This window comes from Urocitellus parryii, chromosome 1 (assembly GCF_045843805.1).
Source record: "Urocitellus parryii isolate mUroPar1 chromosome 1, mUroPar1.hap1, whole genome shotgun sequence".
Classification (NCBI taxonomy): domain Eukaryota; kingdom Metazoa; phylum Chordata; class Mammalia; order Rodentia; family Sciuridae; genus Urocitellus; species Urocitellus parryii.
This window is the reverse complement of record NC_135531.1, coordinates 125961209-125979918: the sequence shown is the minus strand read 5'-3', so window position 1 is coordinate 125979918 and position 18710 is coordinate 125961209. Positions and strand designations below refer to the sequence as shown.

General features: G+C 48.0%; 1 protein-coding gene across 1 annotated transcript in view; it reads left to right on the top strand.

Moving 5' to 3' along the window:
- Window positions 1–10365, top strand: part of Tgfbi (transforming growth factor beta induced) — a 33867-nt gene extending 23502 nt beyond the window's left edge. The window contains exons 9-17 of the mRNA XM_026398147.2: window positions 466–603; window positions 1186–1331; window positions 2065–2201; window positions 3008–3138; window positions 5718–5842; window positions 7451–7553; window positions 8094–8173; window positions 9223–9247; window positions 9734–10365. Coding sequence (XP_026253932.2) covers window positions 466–603; window positions 1186–1331; window positions 2065–2201; window positions 3008–3138; window positions 5718–5842; window positions 7451–7553; window positions 8094–8173; window positions 9223–9247; window positions 9734–9774 — 926 coding nt within the window. The 3' untranslated portion in view covers window positions 9775–10365. The remainder of the gene's footprint in view (window positions 1–465; window positions 604–1185; window positions 1332–2064; window positions 2202–3007; window positions 3139–5717; window positions 5843–7450; window positions 7554–8093; window positions 8174–9222; window positions 9248–9733) is intronic.
- The last annotated feature ends 8345 nt before the right edge of the window (window positions 10366–18710 follow it).

Sequence of the window (18710 nt, the reverse complement as noted above, 5' to 3'; positions counted from 1 at the left end):
GACACAGAGGACCATTTGCTGACCTCAGAGCATTTGCTTCATCAATAGTGCCCAAGCTAGCCCAGGGTCACTGACCCAGGGAGGATGACTGGATGGACTCTGCCTGTGTCCTATTTAGTGGGTGAAGGAGTCTCACAGTTATAGACAAAACTCCATCTGTAGGAGAGGTCATGACCCTTGTGTATTCTTCAGAAGCCACCACACAGGCAATGTGGCCTGCCTAGCCTCAGAGAAGACCTGATGAAGCCACCTGGGGCAGCCTCTGCCCTGTGCCCAACTGAAGCTCACCTGTTTTCCCCTGGGTTAAGTTTTCTGATGACACAAACCCACTGGGCCCTGCAGTGTTTAGAGGATGGTTGATTCATGAGATGACATTCCTGCTGATACGTGTCACACTCTGGGGTGGACGGATGCCAAGTGCAAACAGCACTGTTAACTTTTGAACCCACTCTCTCCTTCCCGTAGCCAAGACGCTGTTTGAGTTGGCTGCGGAGTCTGACGTTTCCACAGCCGTTGACCTTTTCAGACAAGCAGGCCTCGGTACACATCTCTCCGGAAGTGAACGGGTGACCCTCCTGGCCCCTCTGAATTCTGTATTCAAAGGTAACATGGGGAAAGTGCCCCAGTTGGGCCATCTTTGGGGGCAACCACACACACACACACACACACACTTGTCACCTCCAGGACACTCTCTTGCTTTGCAGGACCCATTAGACCTTCCACCCAGCTCCATCCAAAATAGATGTGGCTTCATCAGAAACTTCAGACTCTCTCTGCATTTGGCCAGGCTGAGGGTGCATTTGAGGATCTGTTTCTCAGAATGCCAGGAGAGCAGCATGTCCCTTAGCTTTGTTGTCCGTAAGGCCAATGCCCATGCACAGGTGGGTGGTCAGCATGGAGGTAGTGCTGAGCTGCAGCCATAGGGAAGGCAGAGAAGATGATCAAGTGGTGTGCATGCCTTTCTTTTCCACTTAGGGCAAGACTCCAAACACCTTCCCTTATCTGCACTTTTATTTTCTTTGAGGAAGATGCCAGATATTAAGGAATATTGGCAGCCGTGCTTGATTTCTCAATCTCCATTTCCAAACTCAAAAAAGTGATCAGCTGTTCACCACATTTGTCTCTCATCCTTCTGGTCCTCTAAGGAGCCTGGCTCTCTGGATGTAACCACACCTTCTCTTGTAGATGGAACCCCTCCCCTTGATGCCCAAACGAGGAGTTTGCTTCTGAACCACATAGTTAAAGACCAAGTGGCCTCCAAGTATTTGTATCATGGACAGACCCTGGACACGCTGGGTGGCAAGAAACTGAGAGTTTTTGTCTATCGTAATGTAAGTTCTGGGTCCTCAATCATCCTCCTTTGGCCCAACTCTAAGAAATGGAAGTTGTATTCATGTTTTTAAAATGTCCTCTATAAGCAGGAGTTGGCATAAGAACTGGTTTCTAGTAAGGAAAGAAATGATTTCTGCAGAGTATAGGATAGTGAGTGAGCTCCTGGAGAAAGATTAGAACCTCTTTTTCTGAAGGTCTCAGAGAATAAGCCACACACCTGTCTGACCCGGATTGTTAAACAGTAAGACCACCTGGAACTCAGAGGGATGGACATGTGGGAGGAAGGATGAAGGTTTTGAGTCTTTCTGCTTATGTGAAAAGAAGCCCCCTGAACAGCCCTCCTTGGTCTCTTATTTGTCTTCAAACCCCACAACTACCCTGGGATATCAAAAGGCAAAACGTTGCTCCTGCCTGGGACCAACCAGCACCATTTGACTAAAGATGGTTGTCATCTGTTAAATAAACAAGCTCATGGCCTCCTTCTATTTATTTGATCATGGTCCATGTTCCTCAAGTGTAACTAATATTCTCATTATGGGTCCCCTGGGTGACTTTAGTGGGACCTCTGTGCTCTTTCTTTCCTGGAAGAAGACCATTTAGTATTGTTTTCTTTCCTGGAGAAAATATGTCATTGTATCCCACCTTTTCTGACCTTTGGGATGATGCCATCAGCACAGGCCCTGAACAGACAGGAGGCCCTGGGAGGATGACCAGCCCTGTCTTTCTCTGCAGAGCCTGTGCATCGAGAACAGCTGCATTGCTGCCCACGACAAAAGGGGGCGGTATGGGTCCCTGTTCACCATGGACCGGATGCTGACCCCTCCCATGGGAACCGTCATGGACATCCTGAAGGGTGACAGTCGCTTTAGGTAACCAGTCTCATCAAAGGGTGGGACTTTTGCCAAGTGGATGTGCCAGGGCAGGACACTGTACCTCAACTTCCCCAGCGCTTCAGCTAACACTAGTGGTACACTGGTGTGACCATCCAGACTTGGGGTAGGGAAAGGATAAGGGTCCTTTCCCTTGGAATCTTAAGTTTAAAAGAAAGGTTACTCTGGGGATTATAATCCCTATAATCAAGGGAAGTGGACAGAGGACTATGTTTTTATTACTAAAGCACAAGAAAAACTTTGCTCTCTCATTGCAAAATCCCTGAGAGCAGAGAGCACATGACTCTGAGGGGGAGACAAGTCTTTGCCTCTCTGTGCAGTATCTACTTATTGGCAACCGATGTCCCCAGTGCTCTCTCCATTTCTGACTTGCTTATTCACCACTGGGTATTGTCATGTTGAGTTTCTCAGCTGTCTGTACCAGGACCTGGAAGACACATCCCTCTTCCCTTCCCACAATCACATACCTAGTCCCCAGTGGCTCAGTCAATCCCTGGGTCAACCATGTCTCCCACCTCTCTTCTCCCTCCTTCCCTCTCTGGTCCCTGAGCTCTGCCCATTTAACCAAGCATGACATTAATACTGGGTGAAGAGAAGATGCAGAATGAACTAGTTTCCTTTTCTTGCATAGACAGCATGTCAAATCCAGTAAGGTGTCAAAAACGGTAAGGTGTGTGCATTCTGATTGTGTGGACTCTACTATCCCCAGTAGTGAGGTATTTGGAGAAAACCTCCCCGACACATCCCTCACAGGTGGGTGACATTTCCTTTGCGTGTATCCACAGCATGCTGGTGGCCGCCATCCAATCTGCAGGGCTGACAGAGACCCTCAACCGGGAAGGGGTTTACACAGTTTTTGCTCCCACAAATGAAGCCTTCCAAGCCGTGCCACCAGAAGAACTGAACAAACTCTTGGGTAAAAACCAACTTAACTCCATGTTTCCACTTTTCTAAAGTAACAATCCAGGGCCCTGGAAGGAAACTGTAGGTGTGTTATAAAGGCGTTGACTCAAAGGAATTTAGTGATGAGCCCATTTGTAGAAAGGGCAGGGCTTAGGGAACTAGCAAAGGATGATGCCATCCAGGGCTGGTGACAGAAGGGAGCCTTTACCACCACCACCACCCCGGCCTGGGGTGGGGAATGAGGGCAGAAACAGAGAGACTTTGCACCTTGGGCTGAGAACAGCAGAGCCATTCATAGCCACTATCAGGACTTATAGCAAGGGAGGTCACTCAGTGCCCTAGCTCCCTCTCCTCCTAGTTGCCTGCTGGGCCTCCATTAGCCAATCACAGGAGGAGGAGGGAGCCAGGATGTTGTCATTCATAGAATCAGCTTCCTGGGGCACCAAACTAGGCAGAGACAGGTAGACAGAAATTGAGTGTGGATAACAACCAGCTCAGTCACAGGGGTGTGTTTTCCACTGGGGACCTGTGAGAAGAGCAATAACGAGACCATTTACTTGTGTTACTTGTGTTAAATGTCCCTCGGGATAAAAGCTTTCCCAAGAAGGTAGTCACAGCCTTGAGAAATGTCTTTGAGGATGTGCGGGAGGCAATCTAGCAGTAACAAGTCTGGGCTTCTGGATTACCTGAAAACAGGTTCAAATCCTGGCTCAGACATTTACCAGGTGAGTGACCTCTAGCAAATTGCTTAACCTCTCTGAGCCTCAGTATTCCCATTACAAAAATGAGGGTAGCCAGTTTCCTCAGTGGGTGTGTTGTGGGGATTCTGTGGGGTGCTTTGAGCAGTGCTAGGTGCACATCATGAATCAAGAGCCATGATGACGGAGGGCTTTGGCATTTAGCTGAGTTGCATGCCCTTGAGAGGCAGGGCCACCATCACAGAAAGGTGAGCCTGAGGAGGAGGACGAGGACAAGGAAGGACCTCTGCCAAACCTCTAGACACACATTGTTTACACCTCCCTTCCTGCAGGAGCATAGAAGGCTCGGGTTACAGTCAGCTCTGAGCTAAATTTGTGTCCTGTTTAATTTTCTTTATTGCTAAATGAATGTCTGTGTCCCTGAGGCTGACGTATGTTCCTGAGAAGAGGGGAGAAGTTCATGCACAACATAAACTTTCCATCCTCTTTCAGCCAGGCAAGAATGGAATATTCCCTAGGTGGCCCAGGCCTGCTGGGTTTCCCTCTCATTTTCAATTGTATGGGTGTGGAGGAGGGGCCAAGAAAAAGCTTCCCCAAACACGCCCCCCTCACCTCCACCCCAGGCAGGCTAAATGGGCAGACCTGGGAGATGGAGTGTAGTCCAGCTCTTTATGGAAAGAAGGAGGTCCTTGGCATCAGCACAGTTGCGGGGCAGGGGGGGGGGGTGTCTCCTAGCTCTGCATCTCCTGACAGTATTTTGTGGAAGGGGAACTCATCAATGGCAGCTGCAGATGTTTGAAATCCCTTAGTGCCTGTGGCTCCATCCCCTGGCACTAATGTAGATTTGTCCAAGTAAAATCTACAAGATGCTTTAAAGCTAGTTAGGTGAGATAGGACTCACCTGTGGTCCCAATGGCTCGTGAGGCCAAGGCAAGAGGATCGCAGATTAGAGGCTATCCTTGGCAACTTAGCAATACCCTGTCTCAAAATAAAAAAAGGCTAGGACTGTAGCACAGAGGTAGAATGCATCTGGGTTTAATTCCCAGTACCACCAGGAAAAAAGGCTTTAAAACTTCCTCTGTTCTCAGTTTCAGGATGATGGGAATAGCTGCCCATGAGCCCTGGGAGAATCAGCCATTGACTGGAAACAGGAGTTTCAGAGTTGAGAGGGCAGCTGGCGGTTTTAGAAACTGCCTCCCACACTTAATTTGGGAAAGGCCTGTTCACCTTTATGAGCCATCAGATGCCTCCCCAGTTGGTGGAGAAATTGATGTGGGCTGGAAGGAATGTGGAGACGTGCCGAGGAGGGATGCGGCAGAGGGAATACCCCCTTGGCCCTGACCTCGCGGGCTCCGTGGCGCCTCCAGAGTGCAGCTGTTGACTCTTTTAAAAAAAACTCCCTTCAGGAAACAGCCGTCTCAAGCACAATATGCATTGAGGGCAGAATGTGTAAATATTTCACTACTGTGTTGTAAACATCAGGAGCCACACTGATGAGTCGTCCCAGATGCCAGTGTTGGAAAGGTCTCTGGCTTTCCAAGCAAATATTTAGTTCATGGAAACATGAGTCATACTCGCAGAGGAGTATGGATTAACTCCTTCTCAGCAGCTAGGGAGCTCAGCATCAGAGAGAGCCTCAGCTTAACCCAGCAGCCCTGGGCCTGCAGGGGCAGATTCATGATGATAGATATGTGCTTGTGTCCACTGACCGTTAGGCAGACAGCAGGTCACAGGAATGAGCACACACTGAGTGCTCAATGAGTGCTTATTACGAGGGCAGAGAGTTCTCCATCTCAGGGGTGACCGCTTGCATCTTCTCATCTGGGCCCTTGACCTCTCCAGGCAGTTTCCAGCCTTGGGATTCACTCTGTCTCCTTTTCCCACTGACCTGCAGGAAATGCCAAGGAACTTGCCAACATCCTGAAATACCACGTAGGTGATGAAATCCTGGTTAGTGGAGGCATTGGGGCCTTGGTGCGGCTGAAGTCTCTCCAAGGAGACAAGCTGGAAGTCAGCTCGGTGAGTGTGCCAACAAGTCAAAAGGCTGGCTGTGGCCTCCAAGGTTCCAAGGCACATCTCACCCAGGATGGCCTGTGACACATACTTTCTTTAAGATGCATCCTGAGTCTCTGAGTGTTGTTTGTCCAAAGAACGAGAGAAAAAGAGAAGAGGGTCCTCAGGGAAATGAAGTGAGAATGTAGTTAGACATGAGTAAGAACTTCCAGATTTACAAGGGAATAAAGCATCTGGAGAGGCCCTTTGGGGAGATGGTGGGGAATTACCTATATGTCTTGAGAGATAAATCTGTCTCCTCCTTATGCTGGCCCCCAACATGAGCTGCATGAACTGCATCATGAACCAGATTGTTACAAGGGACTTTTCAGTTCCGATGCCAGCTCCGTGAACCTTCTCTTGCTCTGCATGTTTTTGATACCATTCTGCTTTGGAGAGAGAGCAGATAGCCAGCCCAGCCCAGCCCATCGGCTGCATTGGCAGAGGCTGCTGACCTCTCCATGGAAGGATTGCTCTGTGTGTGGCTGGCCACGGCCCCCGATCCTCTCTCCTGGCCTTCAGCATCCCTTGACCACCAGTTTTTCCTAGAAGCTGGGAAGACACATAGGGAGTGACTTGTATGACTCCTGCAGGTCAAGCCAGAAAACCTAGTTTCAGGTGTTGGGTCTTGTCTGTCACAGGAGCATGGGTTCAGGAAGGCCTGAGATAGATGTTCCCTGAGTGGGCCTCCAAGGAAGGAAGGAAGGAAGGAAGGAAGGAAGGAAGGAAGGAAGGGAGGGAGGGAGGGAGGGAGGGAGGGAGGGAGGGAGGAAGGGAGGAAGGGAGGAAGGAAGGCCTTTGGCCCAGAATTAAAGGCCTGGTTTCTGTGCCCAGCTATCTCACCTACATGGCTTAAAAGATGAAGTTTACCTCTCCTGAGACTCAGTTTCAATAAGTGAGACAACAATACCTCCCTCTGGGTGTGGTGGTATGCACCTGGAATTCCAGCAACTTGAAGGCTGAGGCAGGAGGATTGAAAGCTCAAAGCCAGCCTGAGAAAAAATTTAAAAGAAGAGAAAACTGGGGATGTAGCTCAGTGGAAGAGTGCCCCTGGGTTCATCTCCCCAGTGACACAAAGATAAACAAAACAAAACAAAAAAAGTTTTTTGAGGACTAAGTGGATAACACACAGAAAAATTTTATAAATCACAGTGTGCCAAATCCACGACAGGGGTTGAAGGTCAGCAGAGGGTGGGGACTGTGTCACTTACCAGAGTATCCCCAGTACTTAACAGGGGCCTGGCACAGGTATGTGTTCAGTAAATGCTTAGTGAATGAATAGAAGAATTATGTTCTGGGCTGGGTGCAGTGGCACACATCTGTAATCCCAGCAGCTTTGGAGGCTGAGACAGGACTTTTGTGAATTCAAAGCCAGCCTCAGCAAGGGCGAGTCACTAAGCAACTCAGTGAGACCCTGTCTCTAAATAAATTACAAAATAGGGCTGAGGATGTGGCTCAGTGGTTAAGCACCCCCAAGTTCAATCCCCTATACCAAAAAAAAAAAAAAAAGAAAAAGAAAAAGAAAAGAAAGAAGATTCTGTTCTGTTTTATTATTGTTGTCTCTTTTTCCTTTAGAAAAACAATGTAGTGAATGTCAATAAGGAACCTGTTGCGGAAGCCGACATCATTGCTACAAATGGCGTGGTCCATGTCATCACCACCATTCTGCAGCCTCCAGGTAAGTCCCTAACATATAGCATCGCTGCTGACTCTGCAGCGGGTCCTTCTCTCCATGTGACAGAAGAAAAATGTTCTAAACAAAGATAACCTGAAATTGTGACATTCCCACCATGGCTACATGAATGGGCTCCTTGTGGCTGTCTAAAAAGTGAGTTGGGAACTGTGGTTTTGAATGCACTACACTGAGGAACTTGAGGATACATGTCTTCTTGCTGAATTGCCCACTGTCTTAGCTCCTCTTAGACAAGGTCCAGTTGTGTGGTGCATGCAGCTGTAGGCTGCAGGGTTCCCAGGGCTCATCTTCAGTACCTCTTTACCCCCAGGGCAGATGGACTTCAGTCCTGTCCCTCCTCACTTGTGCATGTTAGCTTTCTCTGCTCTCTCTTCCCCCAGGGGCCAAATTCCACAATGAGTTATGAAAAGTTATAGGGGAAAATTTTGTTTGGAAACATGAGTCAGAAAGCCCAATAGTACCTGTCACTCACGGCTGTTAGTGACGCCAGGCTAAGCGTACCAAAGCTGCTTTTTCTTTCTCCAGCCAACAGACCTCAGGAACGAGGGGATGAGCTTGCAGACTCTGCCCTGGAAATCTTCAAACAGGCATCCGCATTTTCCAGGGTAAGAAGCCTATTAGGTTCATGCCTCTCTGGAACAGCCTTGGGGCCCCTGTTTGGGTCCATGAAGGGTCTTTCCAGACCCTGACTTCCTTGGTCACTTTCCCAGAGCTTTTAGGAAATATATTCCCACATCCACTGGGATATCCTCTGCCCTGGATGATGTGGAATCCATAAAAAGTACCCAGGTAGCTCCTGCTTCCTTTGTGAACTTTAGCCCACAAAGGGGCCTCTGAACCCCAGTTCACCAGGAAGCCACTGTTAGTGAGAAAAACTCTGGAGTCCATCTGGCCAACAATGCCAGCCCATACTGAAGTCACCTTAGGGTGGCCTGGCCTGCCCTGAGCCTGGGCCTCTGAGTTGCTCTTTCATTTTCCATAGGATGCCCATTCTGGGTGATGTTGGGGCTCTCTTGGGCAGTGTGTGGATCCTGGGTAAGGGCTACCGAGCCAGTTATGTGTGGGGGGCCTCCTTCCCTGGCCTCAGCCCTGCCTCCTTCTCAGAACCTCTCTTTCTGAGCTTCCTTTCCAACTACTCCCCAACTGGCCCAGGACACAATCTCCTTGCTGTTTTGGGTCAGGTGGAGCCTGTGGGAACCTGAAGCACTAAACAGAAGGTTTACATTTCAAGAGAAGAGGCTGGGAGTGCAGGCCTGAACCCAGAGACCTGGAGCTCCACCACATCACTTCACTTTTGAAAAGAGGTGTCTCCTTAGTGCCCTCAAGAAGGGTTCTAGGGCTGGACTCCCACTCTTGGGAGCCACCTGGAGTAGTACCAGTCCCCCAACTCCAGGCTGTGATCTCGATGGAAATGCTTGGCTTGGGGATCTCCCATGAATGTCTACTTAAGACCCCACTTGAAAGGGGCTTACACAGACCAGAACCGCTGAGGCCTACTGAGGGGCTCCCAGAGGCCCATCAGTTCTACCTTCCCTCTCTTCTTCCTCGTTGCAGCATGTTTTCTGAGTAGGCATGGCCATGGGCTACACCACTCCATAAGTAGGTGCAGGTATAAGTTTCACTAGAAAACTTGACACCTTGTGTTCTCTTTCAGGCTTCCCAGAGGTCTGTGCGACTAGGTAAGTCTGGTTTGGATTTGTAGTCCTTGCATTTCTTATCTGGGCCATACCCCCATCAGGCCCAAGCCTGCCATCTACTGTATGTATATAAGAACATCATGGTGCAGTAGAGTAAGCTGACCTTTGAGCTCAGACCAGAGAGGTGAATTGAGGTCAGACCCAGAAAGCCCTCTCCTTTTCTGTAAGATGAAGATCATCACAGTCTTTTAGGGTTGCTGTGAGCTTTGCCTTTGGGACCCTGGGAGTATTGCATAGGGACTTGGCAGGAGCCCATGGTAAGGATGTGGTTCCAAGCCAATAGATGTAGAAAATCCCAGCACATCAGACATTGAATAAGATATAAAGTTTCACAAACCAAAAAGCACCTGCTATGTGCCGGAAAGCATGGCGGAAGGCCATTTGGCCCTTTCCAGAAGATTCTGACAGTGCCCCCAGATGAACAAGGGAAAGTCTACATCTTATTAACTTTTCAAACCTCTTTTACAGCCCCTGTCTACCAGAGGTTATTGGAAAGGATGAAGCATTAGCACAAAGGAGCACAGGAGGAATGCACCTCCCAGCTTCCCGCCAATTTCTCTCAGTTTGCCAAAGAGACTATTTGAATGTTTTTGAAACCAAATATCACACTTCAATACACCTGGGCTACACCATAATGGGATCTGAGCCTTAGGTGGTTGGGGTGGGGGGATGGGAGAATATGTACTTTTTACTTTTTGTTCCCCCTACACATGGTTGTTAGCCTACTGAGGGTAGAGATCTGGATGTCACTACCTGACATTCACTTCCAGAAAGGACTTACCCCAAGCGTGGAATGTCCTGCCCATGCCAAGTGCCTGGAATCTCTTCCAGGCTGCAGCATTGTGGAGCTCACAAAACGTGAATGACGCAGTGCAGCGCTCTGGGGAGTTCTGGCGTGGTTTTGTAAAGCTCTTGCACAGCTGGAGAAATGGCATCATTATAAGCTATGAGTTGAACTGTTTCTGTCAAATGTGTCTTGCATCTACATGTGGCTTGGACGCTTCTATGTGGCCCTGTCCAAGTAGAAAAGGATGTAAAGCCTGTATTTCTTGAGTGTGTCCGCCATGGTGTGTTTGTAATAATAAAACCAATGAAATAGATGCCTTGTGTGGATGGGACTGGGTGCTGGCCTGGGTATCAGAGGGATGGGTTCTGTTTCTTGGGGCCGCCTTCCACATTCCTTCATGCCTCAAGTCTTCCTGAGAACAGATCAGCAAGGAGCTCTGAGGGATGGTCTTGGATCCAGCAGTTGACCCTCAGATGCCCATACTGCTTGTGGGATTTGAACCTGGATCTTTGTTGAACTTGTTTTCAGTTCTACTTCCACTAACTCTGGGGGTTTGAGTCCTCATTGTTCCCTTTCCCCAGCATTTTATTTTTCCCCACATTTTTTTATTGGTGTGTTATAATTGGACCTAGGGTGGGATTTGTTGTTACATATTTGTGCATAAACACAATGTAACCATATAATTTGACCAATATTACTCCCCAGCCCCAAGCACTTTATTCCTTTCCTTACTCTGAAGCATCTTCCCTTCTGTGCTGTGACCCTTCGTCTTTGCGCTGTGAAGTGGTTGCTCTCATGGTCCCATTACACAGATGAGGAGACTGAGGCTCAGGAAAGGGAGAACCACTGATAACGCAGAAAATAGCTGAGCCTGGGCTGGAACCCCAGCATATTGACTCCCAAAGACCACCATCTGACAAGACAGCAAATCCAAGTTTCCCATGCCCTACCCTCTGTGTCAATCCATGATCAAATCCCTTCCCCACTCCTTTATCTGCTGTCTAGACTGCCTTGGCACTCAGGCAGTCACTATGGAGTCACTGCACTCTACCTGTGTGGCCTTGAAGATTCATTTAACTCTCAGGACCTGCTATTCTGTAACAGGGAGATGACTGCCACATCTGCTTCCTGGATCCATCAAGAGGATGAAATGGGGGTCCACGAAGAACGCTTGGTGCAGCGTGGCCTATCCTTACTGCTACCACTCTGTTAGGGATGCTCAGGATCCATGGAGCTGTGAGCCCACTTTCCAGGAGAATGGGAAGGTCCTGCCTCTTCTCACCCTACTCTGCCAGGGCTGATTCACTCCACTTCATGAACCTAGTGATTCAATAATATGTCTACAGCAAAATACAGCTCAGTCCACCATTACTGAGTCCAGAGTGTTGAACGAGGCACCCAGAGATCCTCTCTTTAATAGCTTCCAGCCTAGAGAAAGAGACATTAAGTCAATCCATTAAGTCACTCATCCAGTTAGGTCTGTGGCTCAGTGGTAGAGCCCTTGCCTAGCATGCACAAAGCCCTGGGTTCAGTCCCCAACACTGCAAATAAAGTCATTCATCCATTTGTTCCACAAATATTTGTTAAGGGCCATCTACATACACCCCCATGCTAGGCCCTGGGGATAGACATGGTCTTATTCTCATGAAGCTTCCCTACAGGTGGGAAAAAGAATCATTAGTCAGCAAATGGTACTATGGACTATGATAGAGAACCCTGAAAGATAGCATGTGGTTCTGTGACAGATTATGAAGGCATCTGAGAAAGTGGGGACCAGAGAAAGGGATCCCCAGGAGCAACCAGAAGTGGGAGGAGATGAAATGAGGTGAAGGAGCAATCTGGAGGGGAAGGGTCCAACTGGAGAAGGCTGGGGAGAAGGTGTCCTGTGAGGTGAAGTTTAGCCTTGTGTGAGCGACCAATACTGGATTCTTTCCAAGAGCTCATCCTGCCTCCCAGAGTGTCACCAGCTTGGGCTGCCACAGTGGCTTTGCTCATGCCAGGTATCCTATAGCTGTGCATTGCCTTAAGCCCCCCAAATACATGCACCTGGACTTTACCAAGACAACATCAGAACCCAAAGAGATGGCTAGAATACCTTTTAAAAATGCTTGCATTTAAAATAAAAATCACCATAGTGACACGGATCTTGGAGATCAGGAACAGGACCTCGTTCCCCAGTTTTAAAGATCAAACACCCAAGAAACACTGCGGAAGCAAGAGTAGAAAGCAAGTTTTATTTAAGAAAGGGACAGAGAGAGGTAGAGACTATTCTGGAAAGTAGTGGGGCCCAGAGCTGGGTGCCTACAGAAATGGGTGTATCTTGCTTTTTTATAGACCCCAGAACCCTCACCTCCATGTAGATGCCTAAGGACAGGAAGGAGCAGCACAGGGGGTAATCCCTGTGATTCCAGAGGTGTTAGCTGTTAGCAACCCATCATTTCTTTGATAACCAGCCCTCATTTTCTCACCCCCATCATTCATTATCTATACTGATTGTCAGGCCTTTCACCCCCTGCCTCAGTTTGTTGAGGAATGTGACATATCCTGTCCCCTTGGGCCACGCTGGACTGCAGGCAGATTGCTTTTTGGCAAAGAAAGCATGTGGAGAGTCAGCACAGTGGGCTCATTTTATGGAATTATTCTCTTAACCTTGTGTTCCCATCATCCTCATCTATTTGTCCTCTTACAACAGGAGTCCTTCAAAAATGTCAAATGCTAAAATATATGTTTAAGGTCCTTCCTGCTTCTCCCCTCCATTTGCCCTTATGATCCTTAGCCTGCCCTCCTCCCACACTTCCAATAAGAGGCTCTCCATCTGATTCTCTAAACTGTTCCTGGGGAGTCCTTTGGCTGATAATCATGCACAACCTTCCCTCCTAGCCAGAGAGGGTCCAGTTCCCTTTTTGGGGTCCTAAATATCCCTTCACTGCCCTCACACCATCCAGTTTCTCACAGAGACTCAGGTTGAGCATTAATCAGGGGCTCCTATCCAGAGAATAAACTTCCAAGAAGAGGGAAGTAGGGGAGAGCCATGTCTGTCCTGTGCCCTGTACCATCCAAAGACCAGAATGCAGCACAAGAGGGAAAGAGGGGACTCAGGCCTCTGCTGAGCCCTAATCAAGGAAGAGGATGCAGAAGACAGAGGGAAAGGGGTTTCACGACTACTATAGGGTTTTCTGGAGTGTAGAGAGGACTGGAAAGACCCTCAGCATTGGGGCCCAGAAACCTTTCCAGAATGGGGTGTGCCTTCCTCAGACAGCAGACAGGGGCCACCTGGCCTTACCCACAAACTGAGAGACCAGCACAGTTATGGGCCAGAGAGGGCAGCTCTTGGGCTGCACACCCACAGGCGTTGTCTTTGCCGTCTCTTGCATCTGTGCTATCTATGCACCAGGGAAGAACAATGAGAATTTTCATGTCACTGCTGTAGGAATGGAAGCTCAGAAGGGTAGTCTGCCAGGTCACCAAACAGGAAGAATTTGAAACACAGACCTGGCCCACGAGTCCCCCCCTCTTAGCCATTCTGTTTTCCTCTACCTGCTACTTGACCAGAGTCCATGGAAGGGTGGCCGAGGCAGCCCTGGACAAGCAGGACATGGGGCCAGGTAGCCAGAAAGGCACTCTCCTAGAGACCCCAGGAAGTCTGACCTCTGCTGGCACAGCCTAGACCATAACTTGTTCATATGCTGCTGGGGGAGCCGGACAGGGGAGCAGCCAGAGCTGGGGGTGCCCCGGTACCACATGGATATCAGGAAAAAGAGAAAAAAACACCTCTTTGCTTGGAACCGTGATTCAACATTATGCTTTTGAGGAGCTGCCTGGAATATTGTGCTCAGAACTCTTTCAAAGCCAGGAGAAGAGGCCATGGAATGAGGGATGGGCCCGATGCCTCATCCAGAGAAGTCAAATGGGGCCACGTCTGGCCATCCCTGCCTGGCGAGGAAAGAAACTCATCCACACCAGAGAGCCAGTCCAGGAACTCAGTCGGGAGGGAAGGGAGCCTGGGACCCCTATACACACATGTGTACACACACACTCACACATTCTCTCACACGCTTGCACACTGATTCTCCTCACACATGGATCCTCTGATACACTCACACATGAACACACTTATACACATGCACACACCCACACACATCCCCCGTGGGTCTTAGAGACCCAGGATGGAGCCTCAGGCATAGACAGCATGTACTCCACAAACTCTGGGGCCTGGGGAGAAAGGCCGTCACTGAGGTGTGGTTGCCCCACAGGAACCTTCCGGCTCTGACCTCAGGCCTGTTGGGGGGAGGTTCCTAGAGCCATCCACACCCCATCCAGCCATGGAGTCCCTACCATTAGAGGGGAGAGAGTAGAGGAAATCCCTCTGGTGAGAGGTCTGGGCCCTGCTGGGGATTGTAGGCTGTATCAAGGATTTTAGACATTGTCCTTAGGACTGTGAGAAGCCACTGGAGGGAGTTAGTTGGGGACAGGGATGTGCCTGGCACACAATAAGTATTCAAAACCCAGAGCCTGGTTCCCAGAGAACAATGGTCTCTTCGCTCGACAAGATGGGCTCAGGTCCCTGTGGCTGTCTGAAAAAGCAGGGGGAGGTTTCCCTGGATGCTTACAGTATCCTTCTGGAGGACAAGAATAGCTGGGTTCAGGGAACAGAGAGCTGCTTAATTGCACTGCAGAGCAGGTGACAACCCTCTAATCCTTTGGGGGAGGAAGTTTCATCATGAGAGAGTTTTTCCCTATTCCCAAGACCTTCCCCCAGTTCTATGAGAAGGAAGAAGGTCTGAGATTTGGGAGCTGCAGAGACAGAGAGGAAAGGCTTCTGATTAAATATTTTCATTTGGGCGGAAATGAGTTTTTGAGTGAACAGATGGAAAACTACTCTCCTCCCCTGTCAATGGGGCTGGTGGGTCCCCGTGGCTCTTTGGCAACAGTCCATAAATAATTCAAGTTTAAGGACTCCATCTGCATGTATGGGCTTCCCTGATGACAGCTCTCAGTCAAGCTTCTCAAACAGGAGGATGAGGACAAAGACCTTCAGAGGAGCTGTTTCCAGCCACCTTTGGAGCAGAGGAGGATTAGTCAGTCACTCCCAGTGAGGGAAGGGAGGGGAGAGAAAAAGGATGAGGGATAAGTACCTCAATCCTTCAGGGGCAGCTCCTCAGAACAGGCCTGAGAGACAAAGAAGAACAGGGTCTCCAAATCACCCGGATATAGCCTCAAATCCCAGGTGACTTTGAGAGGAATTCTTGTTGCCTACATTCAGATCCCACCGTGTCCAACTTAGAGCAGGAGTCCCTGATCCTCCAGGCCAGGGGCTCCAGACAGAAGAAGAGGATTCTCTTCTCAGGAAAATGCCCATATATCTGCAACCTCCGCAGCTCTGAGGAAAGCATCCCCCCCCCACACACACCTTTAACCCTTTCACCAAACACATTTTACAGAGAAATCTGAAATCTGTAGCTCCACCTGCTTTCTGAATGCAGCCAGCAAGTCTCCACCCCTGGGGCATCTCAAGCAGACACTGTGCGCAGTAGGTGGTGGACAAACAGAATGAGTAGGCCATGGAGCTGCCACAGGGCATAGAGGCTGTCCCTCAATGGCCTAGTGGCAGTGTGACAGCAAAAGAGGAAAGAGCACTAACAGGGCTCCAGACAGAGCTCACTGTGCCAACCACCTGGGCACCGGTCTATGGAGAATGCCCATCATGTCAGCAATGTGGAAGACCTCGGCTGGCAATGCAGAACTATTTCAACAACAGAGAGTGTGCATGGGTGGGACACCCTGTACCCCAAAGTATAAAAACCCTTAGCACTTCAGTAATGTGGAACCACCTCATTTGTGGTTTATTGTTTACATACTAGAAAGAATTCAACCAGGAAACCATGTATCAATAGCCTACCAGCTTTGTGGAAATCACGGAGTTGATGCCAGCAAAATGATTAAAAATAAAAGCCTTTTCATCATCTTTCTAACCAGATTTTTAACTTCAGAAAAATCATCTTTGTGAATTTAGTTTTATTTCCTAATATGCCTATCTTTTTAAGGAGATGCTAAGATATTTTTTAAATGTTTTTATTTGTTCTTTTTATATATGCATGACAGTAGGATGTATTTTGACATATCGTACATAGATGGAGTCTAACTCCCCATTCTTGTGGTTGTGCATGATGTGTGTGGAGTTTCACTGGTTGTGTATTCTTATATTAACAGAGAAAAGTTATGTCTGATTCATTCTATTGTCTTTTTTTTGGAACTGGAGACTGAAGCAAAGAGTGCTGTACCACCTCAGCCTTGCTAAGGTTTTGAGGCTGTCCTCAAACTTGTGATCCCTCCTGCCTTAACCTCCAGAGTACCTGGGACTATAAGTGTATAACTCCACAAAGAGCTCATTTTCTTTTTGTTTTTTTTAATCCAACTGTAATTTGATTTAAAGATGGGAATTCAAGTTCTTAATGAATTTCACCTCCAAATTGTTACCCCACCACCAGAAACTCACCAATTATTTCCTTATCTATGGCTATGTGTCATTTCTATTCATATCAGCTGTGTCTCTGGGCCACATGTTCTGTCCTTTTGATGTACATAGCTGTGCTTACATCTGTAGCACACCACGTAAATTGGTGTTAATTCAGTATCTTTTAATATCTCATAGAGTTAGATCTCTTTGCTTTTGAAGATGACTTTTTTCTTTTTACAAAATTAACACTTTCTCCTTGCAAAAGTTTTGGGAAAGGAAGAGCGGCAGAAAGAAAAAGTAAAAAGTACCTATAAGTCTACCCATGACAACCTTTGTCAAATTAGTTTTAGCAGCTCCTTTCAGATTTTCTTTTTGAGGACACTATGAATGTTTATAATATATTGTAATTTTCCTTTATTGTACCCAAATAAATTGTTAATAGGTTTCAAAATAAAAATAAAACAGGCATTGTGGTCAGGAGAATTTTAAGGCAATTTCCTGATTAAAATTTACATGGCCCCAGTGTTATTCCCTTGTTGGCACTGGGGAGATTATCCCAGGTGGGCAGGATGCAGTACCACAGCTCTTTAAAAGCAACATTTTCCTCCAGCAGGGGGCAGAATTGGAGGTCAGAAAGAAGACTGAGAAGGACTCCATGCCAAGATGGGTTAGGGCGGAACTGTGAGAGGTACTGGAGTAAGTAGAAGAGCCCTCAGATGACAGCCAGACCCACAACCACAAGAGACTCAATTCTGTCACCAAACTAAATGAGCTAGGAAAGGGATTCTTCTATGGAGCCTTTAGTAGAGGTCCAACTGACCCCATGATTTCTCCCCGTAAGACATGGAGTAGAAAGATCAGCTGGGCCCACCCAGAGTCCTAACTTTACAAAATTGTGAGATAGTGAGTGGATGTTGTTTGAAGTCACTAATTTTATGGTAATTTGTTCCACTTGAAACCAGTGAATGATAAAGAGAAAAGCCCTCTAAACATATTTTAACATTAGAAAAATTATATTTGGGTATAATCCTATAAGTATAATTTCATTTTCTTCATTGAGCATCCACAGAGGACTCTGCTCCATTTGCTTTGCTCCATGGAGAGCCTGGGTTCTGGGTCAACATGGGGTTCCTGGGCCCGGGGGTTGGTTCCAGGCCCTGTGAGTGCCTACTGCATGGGTACAAGACCTTTTTTCAAGAATCAGGGTGATTCTCCAGACCTAAACTTCCTCAGTCTCATGAGAAACTTGCAGGGTACTGAGGAGGGTAGGCCCATGGCCACAGCTGTGTTCTTGGGCTTTCCCCCAATGGCTAGCTGACAGCCCAAGGATATTGACACAGAGTGGGATGAAGTTTGCCTGAAAATGTAATCCCCATCAGCTGAGCCTGTGAGATCTCACAAGGTCTTCTGGGAACAAGTGTTCACCTTTGCATTTTAACACGTGTAGTCTTCTAGTATTTTGCCCTGTCGCACCCAAAGTGGCCCTAGGGCTGGCCAGAAACTGATATTAGGTCACTAAGGGCCCTGGAACTCTGCCAGTCACACTCTCTGTGTATAATAATAATAATCAAAGCCACCTCTTGCCAGGTGTGATAGTGCATGCCTGTAATCCCAATGACTTAGGAGACTGAGGGAGGAGAATCACAAGTTCAAAACCAGTCTGGACAACTTAGGCAGAACCAGTCTTAAAATAAAAAAATTAAAAGGGCTAGGGATGTAGCCCAGTGGTAGAGCACTTGCCTAGAGTGTTAGTTATTTTTTTGTTGCTGTGACCAAATACCTGATAAAAACAACTTAGAGGAGCTAAAGTTTATTTTGGGATAATGGTTTCAGAGGTTCAGTCCATGGTTTAGCCAACTCCATTGCTTGGAGACAAATGTGAGGCAGAAAGAGCCTGGTGTAAAGGCATGGTGGAGGACTACTGCTGTGCTCACTGTGGCCAAGAAACAGAAATAGAGAAAGAAAGAGAGGGGAAGGGGACACAGGGAAGATGAGCCTTTCCAGGGCAGACCCCCAGGGACCTCTTCCAGCCACACCCCACCTGACTATGGTTACCACACAGGTAGTCTATTCAGACTTGGATGAACTAATTAGGTTACAGCTCTCATAATCCAATCATTTCACCTCTGACTATTTCTGCATTAACACAGGATCCATCCCCAGTACCTGAGTGGTAGTGATGGGGTGATAGAACCAGAATT